We start from the raw sequence: 23,505 nt of genomic DNA on the forward strand, positions 1-23,505 counted from the left end.
TTGTTCTTTGTTGAATAATCATCTAATTTATGGTATGGTTAAAGCACCCAAACAATTGATTATCGATGTCACTGATTTTGTTCTAATCCACGACTATTTTGTTACCCATTCACATAAAAGAAAAGGCATAATTTATTTTTGTTAGATCATACCATAAATTACAACATTTTGAGACACAAATCTGCTAGGTATGGACTAGTACACATCAGCAAGACATACACATTCAAGAATACGACTCGACCTATAATAACTTTTTCAAAACAGATATTTTATTTACAATGGTCATGTTGCTAGAATGAAGGGCAGTTGTAAAACTGAAATCACAATGATGGCCCGTTGTGGACAACCCTCATCCTCTTTGCAAAATTGCCCCACCTTGTGAGATAAAAATTTTGATCATATTGGTTTAGAGAAGATATATGCTAATGTGTTATGCTGCCCTCCTCATCTATCTTCAAGCACTGCAGGCCCATCCTCGGTCATTGTAGTACTGATCTCTTTCACAAGGGTTATGTAATGCTTGTGACAGCAAATCCAGACGTTCATAAACAGCTGTGAGTAGAAAGATTAGTGCCAATATCTTCATAGTACTTGCTTTCTCAGCGTAGTCAATGCCCCATGTTTCTGCAACTTGCAGCACAATTACGCAAACTCTCAAATCTTAGGCTAGAGACTTCCAAACATTATGTTCAAACTGCAACAGGCTCAGTCTCAGGCAGATCATTGAGAAAATTTCAAAAACTACTGCTCTCGAATCTTTGAATAAACTTGTCTCAGAAGGGACGAAATTTGCGGGTAGCTCTTAGCACTGCAATCTTTTTCTTGTCCTCTTCAAACCTTTGCTGTAATTCCATGATTTCTGCCACCAGGAAGAAAAAAAACATGTCAGTTGAAGACATACTATAGTTTAGTACCTCTTCATTGTGCAAGCATCAACTTCTTAAGATACTTGCAAGAGAAAATCAGTAGACTTGAACACATCAAACCTCCATTCCTTGTAGAAATATCCCAAGGAGCTGGGTGATCTCGAGATTTGTGTAACATTGATATGATTTATACATGTGCAACCTGACAACCCATTGCTTAATGTTCTACTCTTATCAACTTGAAATTGATACACCACTAAAGGATTCCTTCATTTCACCAATAGGAGCTTCTCCACCATCGCAATTTTCTACCCACCCCAAAGGGGCTACCCAAGGACTGGTGAAATGAGGAATGTCATGTTTTTAAGTCTAGCCTCAGCATCTCATTCTAGACATGGGTTCTCCAATGTTACAAATGCAAAGGCAGGCAGATGATACAAGAAATGTGATTGAATATGTGAGTACCCATGTGAATGCTTCTCCTACACATGTACAGGTCAAAATAAATGAGACAATCCAAAGGTTAGCGGATATTGTCAATTCATGCGTGATTTTGTGCATGTCCCAATGGCTGGGCATTATTTTACCGGTCGTGATTCGGTCTGTGCATTTTTTGGCACCTGATTTTGTGGCCTACAGTCATTATCTTATGGCCAACCAACACTTTTTGGGCCCATCAAATCTGGCGACCAGTTCATGGTTAATGTCCTATTTATAGGACTGATGGCTCCCTCCTCATTCATCACTCTACATAGTTCTACAGCAGGTCTAGTTGGAGAGAGGGAGCCAGTGACACACTATTGTTTCCGTACTCTTGTCTAGGTAAATGGATCCCATTTCCTGAGCATTCTTCTAACTTCTCTTTGCAGTGTTTTTCTTATCTCTTCTTTCACATGTTGTGCAGTCCATGACAACAGATTTACACGCTTCCATTGCTGCACCCACTTCTGGTATGGTATCAGATTTCAGGTTACATGTCTAACTTGGTATGAACAGCCCATGTTAGGTTCTGCAATGCTGATTCCTTCTGCTGCAACTCTGCATTTTACCTCTTCTGCTGCTGATCTATTCATCTACTATCTGCTGTGACTAACCTTCAACCTGGGCAACCACCTATTACCAATTGTCCGCCTGTTTTCAGCCACAAAAATCCGCATTTTGACCAGCTGTCCCTGCATTTTGCAGCAACCATCAGTTTTCAGCCTGGACAACTGCATTTAATGCCTGTCCTGTCTGCATTTTGATCATCAGCATCTGCATTTCCATGTTTTGATCCTGTGCAGGGCTGGGCAACCATTTTCAGGCTCTCCTCTTCATCTAGGGGCCTGCCATCTCTGTGATTCTCCATTCCTTGGCTGCATTTTGATCTGTATTCTCCTGTTTTATGATTTATCTCTCTTCGCAGCAGTTGTCTTGTTTTCTGATCAGATTTTTTATTAGAGAGAGTTCTTGTGTATCCAGTTGTCATGTTCTCCACACCAAATTGTGTGTAGTATCACTCCATTCTCTATGTGCTTTCTTTATGGCTTGAACTCTTGCAACCCTTGTGAGCTTGTATTCTTGAGATCTCAACTTCTCAATCCTAGAGCTGGGATTGACATCCAAGCTCACATGAGGGAACACTTTAGCAACCTGGCCGAAGGTGGGGAATCCATGGTCATAGATGCATTGAGACATTGGTGACTAGCTTGTCACCAATGCTACTTCAAAGGATTTGCTAACAGACATAGGGAGCTGCTATGACTACTTTCTATTTTCACAAGCTAGTACGATTGACATCAACATCAAGTTCTATCCAAGGCACCTTGTGCGAGAAATGGCACCAACTATGGAGGAGAGAGAAACAAGAGACAATGACAACGTGCAAGCTAAAACAAGAGAATAAAGAATATTTGCTAAATTGAAAGATAGAGTTAAAGTACAACATATGTTTAGTCAAGGGTTGACCTAACCAACCTTCCACCAACTAACTAGAGTTATATGTATTTACTATAGAGCCTAGTGTCACTACTTTTATGTTCTAAGGCACTAGGTGTACACACAATACATTGACACTTTAACAAGTGTCCACACCACACAAATACATTGGGCACTACCTAGAATTGGCAAATTCTAATACCCCTCTGTAGTACCAATTGATGACATGCAAGGATGATCAATCACCAAAGGATAAGTTCAAGGACTTTTGAAAAGCCTCAAACTTCTCACATGGTAACACTTCGGTGAAAATGTCTACAACATTTTCCTATGTGGGTATATACATCAAGCTAATCTCTCCTGCATAGCATCTCTCTCTGATATAATGGTAATGCACCTCAATATGTTTCGTGTGAGGATGAAATACACAATTTCATGCCATTGCAATAGTAGTCTAACTATCAGAATGAATGGCCGTAGGACCCTCCAATGATATACGTAGATTAGCCAACAATCTACGTAGCCATACACATTCCATTGTCGCCATAAAGGCTGCCCTATACTCAGCATCATAAGACAAGGTAGCCATTGTAGGTTGTTTCTTACTTAGCTATGAAATGCATGAATAGCCCAGAAAGAAACAATTTCCACTAGTAGACTACCTAGTATCTCAATCACTAGCCCAATTTGAATCACCGTAAGCCTGTAGATGCAAGTCTCCTCCCTGGGAAATAATAATGCACGTGACTAAGTACCTTGTAAATATCTGAAAATCTGCTTAATAGCTTGATAATGTACAATCTATGGGCTGTGCATAAACATGCTCACCTGAGATATTGTATACTAAATGTTAGGGCATGTGTTGCAAAGATAAAACTATAAACTGCAACATCGGATATCTCTTCACCATCATGCATAGACAGCTTTAGGCTTGGCTCCATAGAAGTGCACATAGGTTTGCTATCTTGCATATTAAACCTGTATAAAAGCTTGTCCACATATTGTGATTGTGACATGATGATGCCTTGCTAATTTTGGGTGATTCGAATCCCCAAATAGTAGTGTAAACAGCCCATATTTAACATAGAAATTTCATATTTCAATTCAGCCTTGAAATCTGTAATTTTATCCTCTCTAAGTCCAGTGAACAACATGTCATCCACATGAAGGATGATAACCCAACGAGTCCCCCCTGCGCCCCCCACCCCTTTTCATTCTTAATGTATAGAGCAAGAGCAATTGGACTATTTTTAAACCCTTTGCTAGCCGAATAAGCATCAATTTAGTATCATGCACAAGGAGCTTGTCTAAGACCATAAAAAACTTATGTAACTTGCAGATCATGTGCTCTTTTCCCTTCACCACCAACCCTAGAGATTGTTAAACATAAACATCCTCATGTAGATCTCCATTCAAAAATGTTGTCTTTATATCCAATTGATGTACTTTCCAACCATAATTTGCAGCCATAGCATGTTGGGAATAAAGGCCTCGAGCCTTTAAATGTGCTCGGGTGTGAACACACCCTTAGCACTTGTACTTACACATATATATCTATCTAAAAACCTAAAGGTACACACTCGTCATTGTACCTACAAACATGCTCGCTCGCAGTTGAGGATATGAATCTTATACAGATGGATGTAAAGACTACATTTTTACATGGTGATCTGCATGAGGACATATATATGCAGCAGCCTGAAGGGTTTGTTGAACAAGGGAAAGAAAAGATAGTATGTAAACTCAAAAGGAGTTTGTATGGGCCGAAACAAGCACCAAGGGAATGGTATCATAAGTTTGATACATTCATGCAGTCTTAAGGCTTTCATAGAAGTCAAGTGGATCACTGCTTGTGCACCAAGAAGGCAACTATCACAACTCTATAGAAACAGAATTTGTATCCTTTTTCATTAATTTGTCTATATAATGATTTATTAAATTTATTTCCTTTGCACTAATTAGATATAAAGAAAAGTGCATTGGAGCTGGCCACTGATAAGTAGTCACAGGTTATGGTGGACCCACGCGGTGGGTTAGAGAAAAGATAGTTCACACTTCCACCTATATGGCCCGATTGGATGCCTGTGACCAGAACTCACGCATATCATGGTTAGACTCGCACACAGAAAAGATTGATGCTTTGAAGTGTGGGCTAGATCCACCAAAACAGACAGTTACAATCAACAAGATGGCATGATCATGAAATGCTTGTATAATGTGCATGTGTGGGCTGAAAGCTTGAAATGCACATTTCCTTGCATAGGAAAGTCACATGAAGATTCTGATACTGTTTTTGCGATGTACACGGAAAAAGCTTTCATATGACACCCATATTGGGGAGGTCCCTAAATTTTAGGAGATCCCTAAATTTTAGGAGCCTCGAATTAGCCTAAAAATGCTAGTCCTAAAAACTAGGGATGTCATTCTAAAAATAGTAAGTTCTGTACTCTGACTGTGCTTACTAAATTTGATTGTTTCTATTCTTGACAATATTCAGCCCAAAAATGAAGGCCATAGAGAAGAGACAAGTGTCAAGACACTTGTTACACAAGTGTCAAGTGTCCCACCACTTGTCACATCTCATGACATGTGGCTGGACACTTGTCTTGTGCTACTCCACTTTCCCCTTTTGTACTAGCTCTTCCCTCTCCTATAAATAAGAGCTCGTTTTTCTTCATTCAGCATCATTTTTCTTTGCTGTAAACTGATGTACAACACCCACAGATAGCCAGAAACTGGCCCCATCCATCCCCATCATCATCTCTCACTTCTCCATTATCAAATTCCTCCATATTCCCTCTTCTATCACTGCTGTCTTACAGGACAACAAGCCTGTAAATTCATTACAGAACCTCCTTCTCAAGCTCTTTTTTCCATTTTAGCAACAAGAAGCAAGCCCTATCCATGTACTACTGTTCAACGATGAAGAAAGGCTGATTTTCCTTCTTTCTTCTCTCATACTGTAAAGAAATCAGTTCTTATCATTGCATAATAGATAATGCATGTGTGTTTGTACATCTTTGCATGATCTTGTGAGAATGAGAATTACTTCTTCTCACTCTCAGGTTGATTGTAACTGAGCTCTTCCCTAAGGGACTTGGGTTGAGCAGAAATACATTCCTTCGGGGGGGGTTGCCCATCTTCAACCCTCAATCTTGTCTCCATTACTTTTACATTTTCATGGCTGTAATTTTGTGAGTAATTTTCATTTTCAGCTTTAAGTGTTCATTCTCTTTTATATTAAATCTCGAAAACAAGCGAAATCATAATTGTTAAGCATACTACGTTGTTCGGGGCGTTTACAGTGGTACCAGAGCTTTGGCTCGGTCCTCACCCCAACATTGATAGTGCTTACAATTATAAGTTTGTTTGTTTTCAGCCCTTGCACTGAGTGCTTGAGCATAATTTTTTTTCTTAAGAATCTCAATGGATCAGTCGAGTGCTATCCTTCAAGCCATTCAAAGTCTTAGAGAGGAGAATCAGCAAATTCGTGACCAACTTCTCAAACTAGAAAAAGTTGAGAATCCCAAAGAATTCAAGGAAAGAAGCCCATCTGCTTCAAGGAGACAAAGCCATACCAATGAAAGGAGCCGATCAAGAAGTCCAACTACTTCTAAGAGGCAGTCCCATTCTACTTCAAGACAAAGAAAGAGATCGCGCGAAGCTCATCCTCTTCTTCAAAGTCATCTGGCGCCTACTCTGATGGACCCTCTTCTAGTGATGAAGAGTCACACCCTTCTCGTGGAAGACCTCATCATCGTCAAAGGCGTCGACATTCTTTGCCCTCGTCTCCATCTTCATCCCCATCAAGCACTTCATCGTCTTCAACCTCAAGATCCGAGCATGGACGAAGGCATAAGAAGAAGAAGAAGAAGACTAAGTCACTATCTCAACTTGAAAAGAAGATCAAGTTCAGTATCTATGATGGTTCCCGAAATCCTGATCTTCTTCTGAAGTTTATTCGTCAATTTCAAATTTTGTATGGTCGTGACAAGTATAAAGAAAAAGAAAAGATTAAGTTTGCAACTTTACATTTAACTGACTTAGCCCATACTTGGTGGACGGGATTGAAATATGATAATGCTGCCCCAAAATCATGGCGGTCCTTTGTTCGCATGATACAAAGCCAATTTCTTCCTGTTCATTTCAAAAGAGATGTAAAAATGAAATGGGATCGGCTTTGGCAAAGGAAAAATGAGTCACTTGGTGACTATACCAAGAGATTTTGGGAGCTACTTTTGAAGGTCCAACATTTCAAGAAGATCAGCAATTCGGAAAAGCTTAGGAAGTTTCAAGGAGGTTTGCATTTTAAACTTTGTACTGCTCTTAATCATTATCATTGTTCTAGTCTCAGGGAGCTCATTGACCATGCTGAGACATGGGAAATGGAGCACAATGGCAACAAATCATTCCAAAAGAATGATAAGAAGAGAGTAGCTGATAATGAGGAGTATTCAGCCCCAAATGAAGGACAAAAACAGCGGCAAAAGTAGCCATCAAATCAAAAGAAGATGAAGCCCTATGCACCTCCTAATGCTCCTCAATTTCGCTCCAATCTATACCCACAAGCAAAGCAACTTTCCGAAGAAGAAAAGCAACGCTTCATGAAAGAAGGGAAGTGCTTTAAATGTGGACAAACAGGCCACATAGCGAAGCAATGTCCAAACAAAGGATAAAGCAAGGTTTCTGACAACAAGCCTAAGTCGCCAGTGAAAATCAATGCTATCAGTGATGTAGTTGCAAACACAACTCACACTCCAGAGACGCGCAAATTATTAAAAGCTTGGGGACAGTTGCAAGGTAAGCAAGCACTATTCTTGATAGATCTTGGGGCGAATGAAAATATCATTTCCTTGCGATTAGCTAAAGAGCTTGAATTAAAGAATGAAGAGATGGACACTCCGGTAGAAGTTCGCCAAGCTTTAAATGCTGATGAAGGTGACACTGTGAAGACTGTGACACCCTACATTGGCAAGCTCAAGTTTCAAATTCAAGGTTACAGTGACGAAGATACCTTCTGTATCGGAGACCTTGATGGTTGCGATATGATTCTTGGCATGCCCTAGAATCATAGAGTAGATTCAACCATCTTCTCTCAGAAAAAGAAGGTAGAACTCACCAACAAAAGCAAGAAGTACGAGATCCAAGCTGGAGTTTCTGGAGACACCATACCTATGGTAAGCCATATGCAAGTCTCTAGAGCAATTAAGGATTGTGATCAATGTTGTTTGCTTTATGTCAGTGATGTAAAAGATAATATGAATGCTGAAAACCAAGAGTGACTTCAGCTCTTGGAAAAGTAAAAAGATTGTTTATCGGAAGATCTTCCTTATCAGCTTCCCCCAGAAAGGCCAGAAGACCATCATATTGATATTATCCCGGGCAGTTCTCCTCCTAATATAGCACCATACCGTGTGAGTCGTCCTCAACAAGAAGAAATCAAAAAGCAAGTCAAAGACCTACTCAACCGTGGGCTAATTAGACCAAGTAGCTCACCATTTTGTTCACCGGTTCTTCTTGTTCAAAAGAAAGATGGCACATTTAAGATGTGTATTGATTATCGAGCCCTAAACAAAATCACCGTGAAAAATCGGTTTCCTATTCCCAGAATTGACGACATTTTGGATCGTCTAGGAGGCTCAAAGGTTTTCAGCCGCATTGATCTAAAGAGTGGTTATCATCAAATTAGGGTAATACCACAAGATGTACACAAAACTGCTTTCCGCACTTCATACGGTCTTTATGAATTCTTGGTGGTTCCTTTCGGATTAACCAATGCACCAGCCACCTTTAATCGAATGATGGAGCGCATCTTTAGAGAGCATCGACAATATGTCGGTACTTTCTTTGATGATATTCTTGTCTTTAGCAAGAATGAAGAGGAGCATCATCAACACTTGGAAATTGTTCTACAATTACTTCAACAAAATCAACTCTTGGTAAATGGTAAAAAGAGTGAATTTTTCATGCATAAAATAAATTACCTTGGGCATGTCATCTCTTCTGAAGGGATTCAGATGGATCCTGAAAAGATTAGGATAATCCAAGAATGGCCTCATCTTCATGATGTACATGAGGTGCGATCGTTTCTTGGCTTATGCTCTTATTACCGCCGCTTCATCAAGCATTTTGCACATATGGCTTCTCCACTTCATGACCTTACAAAGAAGAAGATCTCTTTCCAATGGAAGGAAAAAGAGAAGGCAGCCTTCACAAGGCTGAAAACAGCTCTTACTTCTGGACCTATTCTTATCATTCCAGATCTGGTAAAACCATTTGTGATGGAAGCAGATGCTTGCGATGATTGTATTGGTGCGTTGCTAAATCAAGAAGGCCATGCCGTAGCCTTTGAAAGCCGCCGTCTAAATGATGTGGAAAAAAGGTATGATATTTATGAAAAGGAGCTCTTAGCAGTGGTTCATGCTTTAAAGATATGGAAACATTATCTTTTAGGCAATGAATTCCTAATTAAAACTGATCATCAAAGCTTGAAGTATTTCAAGACTCAAAAGCATTTGCAGGAGAAACATGCAAGATGGGAAAATTTCTTGTCTATGTTTCATTTTCAAATTATGTACACTCCAGGGAAACAAAATGTAGTTGCTGATGCACTTTCTAGAGTGCCTCGCATTGCAACTATTACAGTGACTCATCATGAAGATTTTCAAACGATGAAGAATACTTATGATGAAGATACTGATTTTGCAGCAATTTGGTCAAATTTACAGCAAGGAGGTTCTCATCCAGATTATTCCATCAAAGATGGTTACCTTATCATGAACAATCGCCTTTGTGTCACTCTTCCTGTTCGACAAAAGGTGCTTAAAGAAAGTCATGAACCCCCTTATGTAGGGCATAGAGGGAGGGCAGCCACTCTAAGTGCAATTGAGCGCTACTTTTATTGGCCAACATTACGAAGAGATACTCATAACTTCATTGAGGCTTGTCTGGTATGCCAAAAATCCAAGTATGATAGGCAGAAGATTCCAGGATTGTTGCAACCTCTTCCAGTGCCCAAAGATCCATGGGAATCTATCACAATGGATTTCATCTCAGGTATTCCAAGAACACCTCAAGGTCATGATATAATTTGGGTCATAATTAATAGATTCAGCAAACAATCACATTTTATTCCATGTCATAAAACATTGAAATCCGCACAAGCTGCAAGACTTTTCATTCAACATATCTTCAGATTACATGGTATGCCTTCTGAGATCATTTCAGATAGAGACTCCAAATTCACAAGTAACTTTTGGCATGCTTTATTTGAGAATTTGGAAACCACTTTAAAGTTCTCCTCAGCTTTTCATCCTCAAACTGACGGCCAAACAGAGGTGATGAATCTTACTCTTTTGTATATGTTGAAAGCTTATGTTAGTGAACATAAGTCACAATGGGAGAAATATCTTCCATTATTGGAGTTTGCTTATAACAATACAGTGCACTCATCCACAAGGAAAGCTCCAAATGAAATAGTACAGGGTAAAGTGATTCCTCCTCCAATTATTCACACTAAAGATAAGATTTTTGCTGCTGATGAGTTTGCTTCAGATTTAAAAACCACAATGGATCAAGTTCGAGCCACTATCAAAGTTACCCAAGAGCGACAAAAGAAGCAAGCAGATAAACGAAGAAGATATTTGGCTTTTGAAAAAGGTCAATATGTCTTGCTAAAGTTTGATAAAAGCAAGCTTAAACAAGGTTCCGGTCAAAATTCATCTTTTCCAAAGCTCTCCAATAGATACTTTGGACCCTTCAAAAATATTGAAAAAATAAATGAAGCTTCTTATCGACTTGAGCTTCCTGCTCATTGGAAAATACACAATGCTTTTCACGTAAGTTTGCTAAAACCTTACATAGGACCAGAACCAAAGGAACCCATTATTGAAGATTCCCCAAAAGTTGAAGAAACAGAGCAACTCTTGGAACCTGAACAAATTTTGTTTCACAAGGATCGAACCACGAGAAGTGGCCTTGTGACACGAAAATTCTTACTAAAATTCAAGAATCTATCCACAACAGATGCACAGTGGGTAGATGAAAATTTCATGAAGGATTACCCAAACATTCTTCAGCCATATCAAGAAGCTTTTCAGCTGAGGACAGCTGAATAAAAGCCAGAGGGCTGTCACAACTCTATAGAAACAGAATTTGTATCCTTTTTCATTAATTTGTCTATATAATGATTTATTAAATTTATTTCCTTTGCACTAATTAGGTGGACCCACGCGGTGGGTTAGAGAAAAGATAGTTCACACTTCCACCTATATGGCCCGATTGGATGCCTGTGACATGAAGATTCTGATACCGTTTTTGCGATGTACACGGAAAAAGCTTTCATATGACACCCATATTGGGGGGGTCCCTAAATTTTAGGAGATCCCTAAATTTTAGGAGGTCCCTAAATTTTAGGAGCCTCGAATTAGCCTAAAAATGCTAGTCCTAAAAAATAGGGATGTCATTCTAAAAATAGTAAGTTCTGTACTCTGACTATGCTTACTAAATTTGGTTGTTTCTATTCTTGAGGGTATTCAGCCCAAAAAGCAAGGCCATAGGGAATAAACAAGTGTCAAGAAACTTGTCACACAAGTTTCCAAGTGCCCCACCACTTGTCACATCTCATGACATGTGACTAGACACTTGTCTTGTGCTACTCCACTTTCCCCTTTTGTACTAGCTCTTCCCTCTCCTATAAATAAGAGCTCGTTTTTCTTCATTCAGCATCATTTTTCTTTGCTGTAAACTCATGTACAGCACCCACAGATAGCCAGAAACTGGCTCCATCCATCCCCATCATCATCCCCCACTTCTCCATTATCAAATTCCTCCATATTCGCTCTTCTATCACTGCTGTTTTACAGGACAGCAAGCCTGTAAATTCATTACAGCACCTCCTTCTCAAGCTCTTTCTTCCATTTTAGCAATAAGAAGCAAGCCCTATCCATATACTACTGTTCAACGATGAAGAAAGGCTGATTTCCCTTCTTTCTTCCCTCATACTGTAAAGAAATCAGTTCTTATCATTGCATAATAGATAATGCATGTGTGTTTGTACATCTTTGCATGATCTTGTGAGAGTGAGAATTACTTCTCCTCATTCTCAGGTTGATTGTAACTGAGCTCTTCCCTAAGGAACTTGGGTTGAGCAGAAATACATTCCTTCGGGGGGGGTTGCTCATCTTCAACCCTCAATCTTGTCTCCATTACTTTTACATTTTCATGGCTGTAATTTTGTGAGTAATTTTCATTTTCAGCTTTAAGTGTTCATTCTCTTTTATATTAAATCTCAAAAACAAGCGAAATCATAATTGTTAAGCATACTACGTTGTTCGGGGCGTTTACAACAACAGATGGCAGCCTCATTATCTTTGTATGTTGATGACATGCTGATTATTGGCAAGGATACTCATGCCTTGGATTCATTGAAGCAAAGTCTTCATAGCAGCTTTGACATGAAGGATCATGGTGATGCAAATCACATTCTTGGCATGCGAATACTCAGAGATGGGTCAACAGGCTTACTCTATCTATCTCAGCAGAAGTATATCTCCAAGGTTTTGCAACGTTTCAATATGGAGGGGGGAAAAACAATTGGGGTTCCATTGCCTCCATGTGTGAAGCTCAATGCAGAGGACAGCTCTACATCTGATGATGAGAAGACTGAAATGGCCAAGATACCATATGCTTTAGCTGTTGGCAGTTTGATGTATGCTATGGTTGCTACACATCCTGACATTGCCTTTGCAGTGGAAGTGGTTAGCAGATACATGGCAACCCCTTGCAAGAAGCATTGGGATGCAGTGAAATGTATTATGAGATACCTCAAAGACACAAAGAAGTTGTGCATCTGCTTTGGAAAGCAGAAGGCATCTGTTGTTGGCTTTACGGATGCAGACTATGCTGGTCATGTGGATTGCAAAAAGTCCACTTCTGGGTATGTGTTTACTTTCACAGGAGGAGCAGTCTCTTGGATCTCCAGGCTACAAAAGTGTGTTGCGTTGCCTACTACAGAGGCAGAGTATGTGGTTACCACTGAGGCATGCAAGGAGACTTTATGGCTTTCATGTCTGGTGGGAGAGCTTGGCATCACAGAGTTACCTGTTCTCCATTGTAATAGTCAGAGTGCTATCATGCTAGCACGGAATCCTGTCTTTCATGCAAAGACAAAGCACATACAAATGAAGTACCACTTCATTAGAGATATACTTGACAGCAAGAGCATTGAGCTTGTCAAAGTGCATATAGATGATAATCCTGCAGATCTTCTCACAACCAGCAGAGCGGTTTGCTCATCGCCGACAGATGATGGGAATCGGATAGATATATGTATTTCAGCTTTGTACATACCTAGACTTAGCTAATTCTTTTCTCCTCTTAAAGCACATTGCCTTTAGGTGGGAGGTTGTTGGGAATAAAGACCTCATGCCTTTAAATGTGCTCGGGTGTGAAAACACCCTTAGCACTTGTACTTACACATATATATCTATCTAAAAACCTAAAGGTACACACTCATCATTGTACCTACAAACGTACTCACTCTCTACTATGCTCTATCTCACTCTCTGTCTCTCTCTCCCTACGCATAACGACTGACTGTCTCGATCTTCGTGCCTCTCCCATCACTACATAGCAATGATACATCTTACTATACTCGTACCGAATGTAGAAGCAAAGGTTTCCTCATAGTCTATGCCCTCCTTCTGTGCATAGCCTTTTGCTACCACCCGTACCTATGCATCTGTCAATAGTGCCATCATCCTTGCATTTGAATTTAAAAACCCAATAACCTTTTTACCAAGTGGTAAATCCATAAGATTCCATGTAGAGTTCATGGCAATAGAGTCTAACTCTTCTTGTATGGCTTGCATCCAATGTACATCTTACTAAGCTTCGTCCAAGGAAGTAGGGACATCATCATCTAACAATGAGCTCATGAACACATGCTTTTCAGAACCATCATCTATTTCCATAAAATCAGCCAAATATGCCCCCCTTGCATTATGTGTTGCATATCTAGCAACCCTTCTAGTGCGTTGAGGTAAGGGAGCACCCATTGTACTCTCCTAGAGAGTTTGTAACAGCCATCTAGGGATTGTTTTAGCTGCATTTACAGCAGCCCTTTCACGTTGTACTGTATATTCCACTGCATGCAGCAATCCAAGATCAAGTGCCTCCTATTCGGGAGCACATGGTGCAACAACAACTTGCTATAATATGTTTATCCGGCCATTTACAACAGGCGAGACTCCAATGAAAGTGGCAAAAGACCCTCAAAGACATCACTTATGTCATGGGTGGCTAGGATCTCAAATTGATCATATGAACTGCAACATTATCAACAAAGATAACATCCCAACCGACAAATACTTTCTTGATGTGTAGATCATATGAACAATAGCGCTTGCTCTATAAATTGTAACCAATAAAAATGCATTTTCTTGCTTTGTCATCGAGTTTTCCACGAAACTCTTTCAAAACATGTGCATAGGCTATGCATTCAAATACCGAAAAGTAATCAACCTTGGGTTTCTTGCCATGCCAAGCCTCAAATGGTGCAATTGTCGTTAGTGCTTTGGTGGGTGCACAATTTTAAACATGATTTGTACACTAAAGGTCCTCTACCCAAAACTTGTGTGGCAACCCTTTGCTCTTAAGCATACAACGAGGCATTTCCATAAGTGTCCAATTTTTCCTTTCAACAATACCATCTTGCTAAGTTGTCATCCTAACAATGGCTTGATATGTGATGCCATTTTCAAGGAAAAATGTCTCAAAAGCACGAGAGACATGTATTCCCCCCTCCCCCCGACAACTATCCATGCAAAGTGTATGCACTTTCAAGCTAGTTTCAGTCTCAAGCTTTGCAACATGATGTTTGAAATGAATAAATATATCAGATTTTGCTTTCAGCCCACACACTCATGTATACCGTGGGTAGTCATCAATAAAAGTGACAAAATAAAGATGGTCCCCAAGTGCACGTGTCCTCGTGGGACCACAAACATCAATGTATTAGCTGCATTTTCCGAAAAGCATGCACTACACCATCCTTCTTGAAAGCAAACGTGTGCATCTTGCCCAAAATACATCCTTCACATGCATGGGGAGGTGGGATCTCCACTGGAGGCAATGCATCTACTATCAGACATTGCTAAAGGATCGTCACACTACCAAAACTCATGTGTCCATAGTGGGCATGCCAAAGCTCCACATTCTACATTGCAAGCAAAAGAGTACTAATTGCCAAAACATCATGAGACCGTCTGTCATACGTATCCAACAAAAAGAGACCATTATACAAGGTGCCGAATAGATTGAGGGCGTAATCCATCTCTATATCTCTAACAATGCATTTGTTATCTTCAAAGACGACCTCAAGGCCATGCTTATTGAAAGCAAATATAGACAAAAGATTCTTTGTGATACTAGGCACAAAGAAAACATCCAAAAGCATGAAATCTAAACCATTTGTAGCAGCAATCATGACTGAACCAATACCACATACATCATACTCCTGTTATTCGCACCTATGACACGTTTCCTTACAAGGGCTGAATGCAAAGATGTAAAAAGGCACACTTCCTAGAAGTGATATGCTTTGACGCTCCACTATCAAAATACCATGTATGCTGCATTTCAACAGCGTTAAATACTAAATCAAACAACAAAGAATCAAAACTACATGTTGAGAATGCATAATCCTCCACAATGTTAGTGGTAGCATCACCATGAGAAGATCTACTCGCTGAGGTCTCCTAGACAGCCAAACCAAAGTCTTTCTTCTTCTCTTTGGCCAATCGCTTACCCACATCAATCTTTTGCTGATTTTTCACTCTCCTTTTCCTTCCCTTTGCCTTTGTACTTTGAGAGCATGGCTATATCACCTAAAGTTTGTTCCTCCTATAGCAAGAGGTTTTCCAATTCCACAAATATAAGGGGCTCCTACCCCCACCCCCCCACCCAAAAAGGACAACATCAATGAGGTGTGGAATCCAAAATACAACTCACAAAGTGAGTTCAATGTGATCTTTACCATTCCTACATCCTCAACGACCTTATCAACATTAAGCAACTGCTCACGCAAATCCCGTATGTGTGTAAGGTGATCACTCATGCTATCACCCTCATCCATATTTACATTAGCCAACTCTCTACATAGATAAGATAGCATGGCTTCATTACATTCTGCAAATACACGTTCTACCACATCCCAAGCTGCTTTTGAGGTCTTTCAAGACCTGAATATGTGGAATAATAGCTCTTTTTACTAACAAGGCAATCAAGATAGGGCCTATGCACCCTTCAAGTCCCACCTCCATTGATCCTCTATAGGAGGAGGGAATGCAACAGCAACAACCCCAACAGCCTATCCTCTAGCATTAGCTGAGGTGTCCGAGGTGCTAGACCTCTTGGTTGCTACAAATCACCAATGACATGATCCCATAAATCCTTCGCCACAAGAAGATCACACACCATAAAGCTCCACAAAGGGTAGTTGGTGCCATCAAGCTTGTCCACTTGAGTGAGGGGAAAACCCCCAAGATTCACTACCAAATCTGATTGAGGCAAGAAAGATAATGCTGTTGTAACACCTGTTGTTTCTCTTGGAACGTGTGTCGGGCAAAAGCCCCAAATTGATTCTATCAACTCATCTCTATGCTTCCATTGCTCTACACCATTGAGGCACTTCCTACTCTTTGTGGAGGTAATATCTTATTTCCTTCACTCAAAAGTCTGTGAATTAAGGGGTCTTAAATTAAGAGTCTTAGGTTGTCTATGCAAACGGAGATGGAGTTGTTGGCCTTTGAGTGTGCAAGTGACACAACTTATGCTAAAGATAATAAGATGATGCTCAAGAGAGTGAGATTTGCATTGAAGGCGTTTTACGTGGCAGCATGAGCAAAAATCAATTGCCACAAGTGAGTTAACTTTCTTACAAATTGTAACTTTCACATAAATTACAAAGTTCACTTGGGCTTTGAATGGTTGAGCAAGGGACGCGAACAAATAGTTAGATACCTTAAATTCCAAGTGAACTCAGAATCAATGCAATCCAACAATTTGTACCTACATTAGGATCCATTCTGTAGAAGCTAACCTCTTGGATCACAACTCATCTTTCTTGAGCAAATAAGCTATAGTGGTCAACCAAGCCTTGATGGTGGTAGCGTGAAATATAGCTCCACGCAAATGCTTCTTCATCTTGTGTTTTCACTTCTATCACTTGGTTCTAAACTTTCTTTGGTTCAATTCAAAAAGGTCCAAGGCCAAGCCAAAGTAGCTTCATAGACTGTCATCAAACATGGCAACTTTGGGGATTCTAGATCCAGAGGCCTCGAGCCATACCCTTTTAGCCAAGTTGGTGGTCCATACACTCACCCTAAGTGTTTTTCTTCTTTAGAAACAATCTGCACCTACTGATTGGAATCTTTCTTTCGAAACTTGAACCCGAAGATCCTAATTGGCAGCTTGGGGGCTCGAATGTCAAAACAAGCAAGCATCTTTCGAAGATTTGCATATGCAACATACTACATGAGATAATCAATCAATTTGATTCCACCATGGGGATATCGAAGGTTGAGAACCACCTCAAAAAAGAGGAAGCTGCACAAGCTGAATAGGACTCTCTCCAAAGGAGAAAAAAAAGAGAGCCTATAGAAGAATAAAATATTGAAGCAAAGACACTCTCTTTTCCAAGGAGATGGCAATGATGGCCACGATGTTGCCCAACTACAGAAGAGAAATAGAAAGTTGAAGCATAGTTGCACTTCCTCTAAAGAACAAGGTTATGTTGGATGTAAAGTCCCTTCGTCTCCGTATAAAGTTAGACAGGTGTGAACACACCCTTATTTGTACCCTAACATATAAATACATTTTATTCTTTGTGTATTGTAACAATCTAGTACACTTATCTTGGGATTCTCTCACTCTCGCACTCAATGCTGTTGTTCCACTTCTAACTTGCACTCCTACTGTGCACTCACCCCTTCAAATTGGTATTAGATTTCTGGCTAAGGTGTGCGCGCTTCCCAAAGTCCGTACATGTTAGCTCCAGCTTGTCTACACGAAGAAACATCAGGTCATCACTTTATTCAAGCACGTGTGGGTATCTAACAGATAGGCGGCAGGTCCAAAACCCTGAATTTGTGCAGGCAACAACCTGAGAGACAGGTGACGAGTTCAAAACCCTAAATTTGTGCAAGTGACAATCTTTCCAGTAGGCGACAGCTCACGTGTGTGCAAGCAACAGTGTTTTCAGCAAGCAACAACTCCCTAACTAGGCGACAGCTGACATGACCAGGCGGCAGTCTATTTTGACCAACGAGAACAACTCACGACAGCTCCTATAGGTCACGATAATTTGTTTCATAGTTTTTTGTGACTTGGCACACTAAAATAGGCTCCAATTCACCCGTGGAGCACAATTAAGCTTTTTCAACAATTTTATGGTAAAAATTTGGGGTTTTTCTCAGATTTGATGTTGTTCATGCACAACAATGACATTTAACCCGGAAATTGCAAACATAGTGCACATTGGCTTTGGAAAAATTTGGAGTTTTTCATGTACCAGTAAAATTTTGCACAACTGAGCCAAACTTACTGACATTGGTGCACATTCGAACCCAAGAAATTTGGGGCTTTTGCAAAATTTTGTGGAATTTTGTCAAATTTGCTTGGTTTATGCTCTCTGTAACATGTATTAATGCAATCGAGGTAGATTGGTTAGTAAAATTCTAGGGCTTTAGCTAAAATTTGTGAATTTTGGCAAAATTGATGTATGAAATGCACTTTGGGGAAATTGTTAAAGCAATCTTGGCGCTGAAAGCAATATAATTTGAGTTATTTATCTCCCAATTCTAAGATTATGGAGAAATTGCAAAGAATTTCTTGTTTATTTGTGTCCCAAAGGTTGATTTGGGCACATATGTATGCTGTATACATGTTAGGCAGCTCCTATTGAGTTGATGTATTGCTGAATATTCATGGTGCAGCAGTCTTAGAAATCATTTGCACATCTGGGATTGTTGCAAATGTATTTTTGGTGATATTCCTGAAGTGGGAGCCACCTTGCAATGATGTATGCATGCAATGTATGCTGAAATTTCAGATACATTACTAAAAGTCATCTTTTCTACTGCTGTACATGTATTTGGGCACTATCAATAATATAATGACACTAAATCTTACTCTTGTTTCCTAAAATTTCGGGCTGAAATTAGCTGAATATTCAACTTATTGTTTGCTGTCATAAATTACAGCATTGGTTTTTTGGTGAATCGCTGAGAAATGGCAACTAATGCTTCTAGCAGCAGTGACACTAAATCCCTCCTTGAAATCAAGAGGCTCGATGGCACTAGCTTTGATCTATGGAAGGACAGGATGCAAGGCATTTTGTTTCTCAAGGACTGTGATGATGCTCTCTTGGAAACTAAGCCTGTAGCTATAACAGATGAGGATTGGGCTAGACTCAATAAGAAGGCAACTGCATACATTAAAATGGCTATATCTGATGATGTAGTTACAGACATTAAGCATCTTAATACGGCTTATGCTATATGGAAAAAGTTAATGGATACTTATGAAAATACAACTCCAATGAATCAAGTGCATCTCATGCACAAGCTTGTGAACATGGAGTTGGATGAGTCTAAGCCAATATTTCAGCATTTGAGTGCTTTCATAGAAATTCTGAGTCAGTTGCACAACTTTGGTTTACAGCCCTTCGGTGATAAACTGAAGGCTATTTTCTTATTAATGGCTTTGCTTGATAGCTGGGAGGCCTTGGTTGTTTCACTTAGCAACAACACTGCCTTAACCTTTGATGGTGTTAGGGGCTCTATCCTCAATGAGAAGATCAGAAGAAAAGTCTAATGGAGAAAGTAGTGGTTCAACCTATCCTCTTAGAGGCAGGTTAGAGAAGAAGGGTGATGCAGCAAACAAAGGCAAAAGTAAGAGTAAAAGCAAGGGCAAACAGCAGGATGTTACTTGCTATCAGTGTGGGTGTAAAGGGCATAAAAAGCCTAATTTCCAATACTACAAGAAAGAGCAAGAAAGAAAAAAACTACAAGGAAACAAAAAGAAGGATGACAAGAAAGATGATGGCAGCTCTTCCTCAAAAGAAGTTGCAAAGGCAAATGTTGCATCTAGTGTGGTTATTGAAGAACTTCTTGACACTGAAGAGGTACTTGTTGCAACCGCATGCAATGATGTAGATGTTATAGCAGCAGCAGGTGATATGTACATCGCCAAAAAGGAAGTGATTGATGCCTTACTTTCAGTCCATGATGAGCTGTCCCAATCGATAGTGAACAATTGTGCCTCTTTTCATATTACTCCCTCTTTGTAGTCATTTTCTACATACGCTGCAAGTTGCCTGGGCAAGGTTTACTTGGGTAACAACTATGCATGTGAGATAGAGGGTGTAGGTACCATTCACTTGTTCCTTGAAAATGGCCGAAGTTGATTTTACAAGATGTCAAATATCTATCTAGCATAAAGAAAAGTCTACTGTCAATTGGGCAGCCTGATGCAAGAGGGTATTTTACAACCTTTGGTGGTGGATCTTGGAAGGTCCATAAGGGCTCTATGCTTATTGTTAAAGGCAGAAAAAGAGGGACTTTATATTATTTGCATTGTAAAGCATTACCTAGCAAGTTCTTGGATGTGGCTGAAGTTCATTCACATATGGAACTTTGGCACAAAAGACTTGGTCATATGAGCCAGAAAGGCCTTCATGTTCTCTCCTCTTTAGGGACATTTGATGTAAACAACTCTGGTCTCAAATTTTGTAATGATTGCATATATGAAAAACATGTGAAGTCTCCTCATTACTCTGGTGTCATTAAGAAGTTTAATACTCTTGATTTAGTACACTCTGACAAGTCCACTATGCATGTTAATTCATATGGAGGTGCATAGACTTTGTCACTTTTATTGATGATTTCAGTAGAAAGTCATGGATGTATGTGTTAAAGAGCAAAAAGGAAGTTTTCGATGCTTTTAAAAGGTTTCATGCTTTTGTTACCACACAGAGTGGGCTTAAGTTAAAAGCTATAAGAATGCATAATGGGTGAGAGTATGTTTCCAATGAGTTCAAAAAGTTTTGTGAGACGCATGGCATTATTACAACAAATGTTGAGATTTTGCACACTTGAGAGAGTGCAAGTTGCCCAAGGTGCAAAACCACAACTTTTAGACTGATTATCAAAAGCTCTAGAGTCTAACACCTCAAGCTACAAAAGGCTACACAAGTAATGTGGACTTGTATTAGGTCTAGGGAAAGCGTACTGATAACTTGTTCACAAATCCTTAAAATTGTCTATTCACCTCAAAGCACTCTGCTTAATCCTACCTTACAAACCTCCCCCGTAATCTACAACGGCATCCACTTTAAAAAACCACTACATGAGCCCATCATGAAAAAGCAATCAATATCTGTTCTAAAGAAACACAATGAGTTTTTCAATACACAAAGTTAGAGGCCCACCATTCTTACGAGCCTCACGCCGCTGGAAGCGGTAGAAATTGACAGCAACCTCTTCATTCTTCTTTTTAAGTCTGCTCTCAACTGCAGCTGAAGCTACTCCACCTACTGTTACACCGCTCTCTAAATCAGTTGTCTTCTTCCTGCCCTTATGACCTCCCACCACAGTCCAACCTTCCTCCATAGCTGCAGCCTCTCGTTCCTGTTGAGCCTATGTAAAGGAAACAAACGAGTCTGTCTTACAACAGGGTCTTAAAAATCCAGGCACTCAATGGGCTTGTAGCATATCACAGCTTATTGGAACTAAACCTTTATTAGCAAAAGAACCAGTATGACCAGTTTTAGGTATCACAATATTGTATTTAAAACAGACAGTCATGCCAGTGTTCACAACCTTTTCTTCCTGAGCCTCGAAGTCTGCTATAAACTCATCTGTCTGTTGCTGCAAAGCAACAAAACCTGGTCTTTTGCTGTGATAATCAGCAAGCCACTCTGGTCCAGATGAATACAAACATTACCTATCAGAATCTAGAATTTCGAGAAACATTAAGCTTTCAATATTGAATTGAGACTAAGCCCAGTCTCGCTTTAAAAAGACGCTAAAAGTTGCCGCAATGCAGACTGATCCTTGAAAAAACTCGCAAAGCAGTTACAAAATAGTCACAATGCAGCTGATCCTGATTGAAAAGCATGAAAGAAGAAAAGCTTCTCATGCATCTACATTCTGTTCACTGCTCTCTTATTAGAAACTGAAGGATAAAAAGCCTGAAAGCAAGGAAAGGAAAACCCCGTAAAAAACACTTGATGGCACCCACTTCTCATTCCTCTGAGAGGCCCATCCTTGCTTGGTTGAATCTCTATGGGAAGACTGGCCTTGGAAGGTTTCAACTTGTCCTGTTTCACCTTCAGCTTGCCCTCCTCTGCAGATTGTTTTGACTTCTTTTTCTTCTTCTGGCCATCTGTATCATCTGCAAAATCAAATAGCACAATATTCTCTCTCTCTCTCTCTCTCTCTCTCTCTCTCTCTCTCTCTCTCTCTCTCTCTCTCTCTCATAACAGACCAGTGTGCAACTTCCTCGACTTCTTCGTTTTCTTCTGTTGTTCGGTAATCTTCGGCCTCTTCTTCTTCCGCACCATTGTCATAGTGTGTTCTTCTTCTTCTTCTTCTTCAGGAAGAGTCTGCTCCTGCTTCAAATTCTCGACTCCCTATTCATCAGAAGGAGCTTCAAACTCTTCTTTTTCTTCTGTTTTCGGACACAAACGGTGAAGTCGTTGTCGTACACAAACAATGGAGTTGTTTGGGCCACTCCAAACCAGCACGCATTGAGAGAGAGAGAGAGAGAGCGGGGGGGGGGGGGGGGGGAGCTTCTAAGGGGCATGCCACGCGCAACTAATGAGTCAAGTAATCCCCCTTTATAGTAAATAGGAGGGTACCGCATGGAGCTTACTTCACTTGTTATACTTCCAGAAAGTATAGCAAGTCTGTGCATGGCATGGCCCTAAAGAAAAGGCCATGTGAATTTCTCTCAGTCTATAGGGTAAAGGGGCCAATGATGGAATATTTAACTTTTCACACACCATTGGCCCCTTTACATTTAAAAATTTTTTGGGCACCCTGACCTTATTGTCAAGTGTGTCACATCAATCTCCTATTGAGGAAAAAGTAGACATGTAAAGTTGACTTGGAATTTATCAAAAAAAAAAAGTGTAATTTTTCAAAGGGCACAACTAAAAACACTCCTTTCCCTGCCACATGTCACATCTGCCTCAAAATAAGCATGGGTAATGGTCAGTGATGAGAACCCACTCCTACATGGCTATTGCTCCATGCTACTCCAATGGCAAAACACTCCAACTCCATCTGTGTGTGTGTGTGTGTGTGTGTGTGTGTGTGCTGCACTGTGCCATTTGAAGCTTTGACCAAATAGGAAAGCCCCACACACAATTGCCCCCGTTTGCACCATTCGACTAGTCCTCTTCAACTATCTAGAAGCCTTATCATGTGTGACATTGCTTATTACCGATTTGCAAAATGCTCCCCCCGATTGGTAATATGACTTTAAGCATGCTTTGATAATGTCAAATTTCATGTTTGAATCTGACCCTGGAATGGTCAATTCTCTTGTTTGCAAATGTGTAAACATCATGGCCATGCATGCCATGACGTTTGTGCCGAGTTTGCAAGCTTTCTATCCGGTGCCGTAGAGTTCCTATTTTCAAGTATTTGCATGGAGC

At 40.1% G+C, this 23,505-nt stretch overlaps 1 protein-coding gene across 1 annotated transcript; it reads right to left on the bottom strand.

The window, feature by feature from the left end:
- Positions 1–230: 230 nt before the first annotated feature.
- LOC148025013 (ribosomal RNA-processing 7 protein) lies at positions 231–22,608 on the bottom strand. The gene is made up of 5 exons (XM_087693791.1): positions 22,332–22,608; positions 22,086–22,238; positions 21,665–21,762; positions 21,274–21,481; positions 231–859 (listed from the first exon to the last, which is right to left on the bottom strand). The coding sequence occupies exons 1-5, from the start codon at positions 22,411–22,413 to the stop codon at positions 774–776; spliced, it is 627 nt and encodes a 208-aa protein (XP_087549917.1). The 5' UTR covers positions 22,414–22,608; the 3' UTR covers positions 231–773.
- Between the last annotated feature and the right edge of the window lie 897 nt (positions 22,609–23,505).

The sequence above is a fragment of the Lygodium microphyllum genome, chromosome 15 (assembly GCF_053477565.2).
Source record: "Lygodium microphyllum isolate KBCC chromosome 15, Lygodium_microphyllum_v1.1.10, whole genome shotgun sequence".
In the NCBI taxonomy this organism is placed as follows: Eukaryota; Viridiplantae; Streptophyta; class Polypodiopsida; order Schizaeales; family Lygodiaceae; genus Lygodium; species Lygodium microphyllum.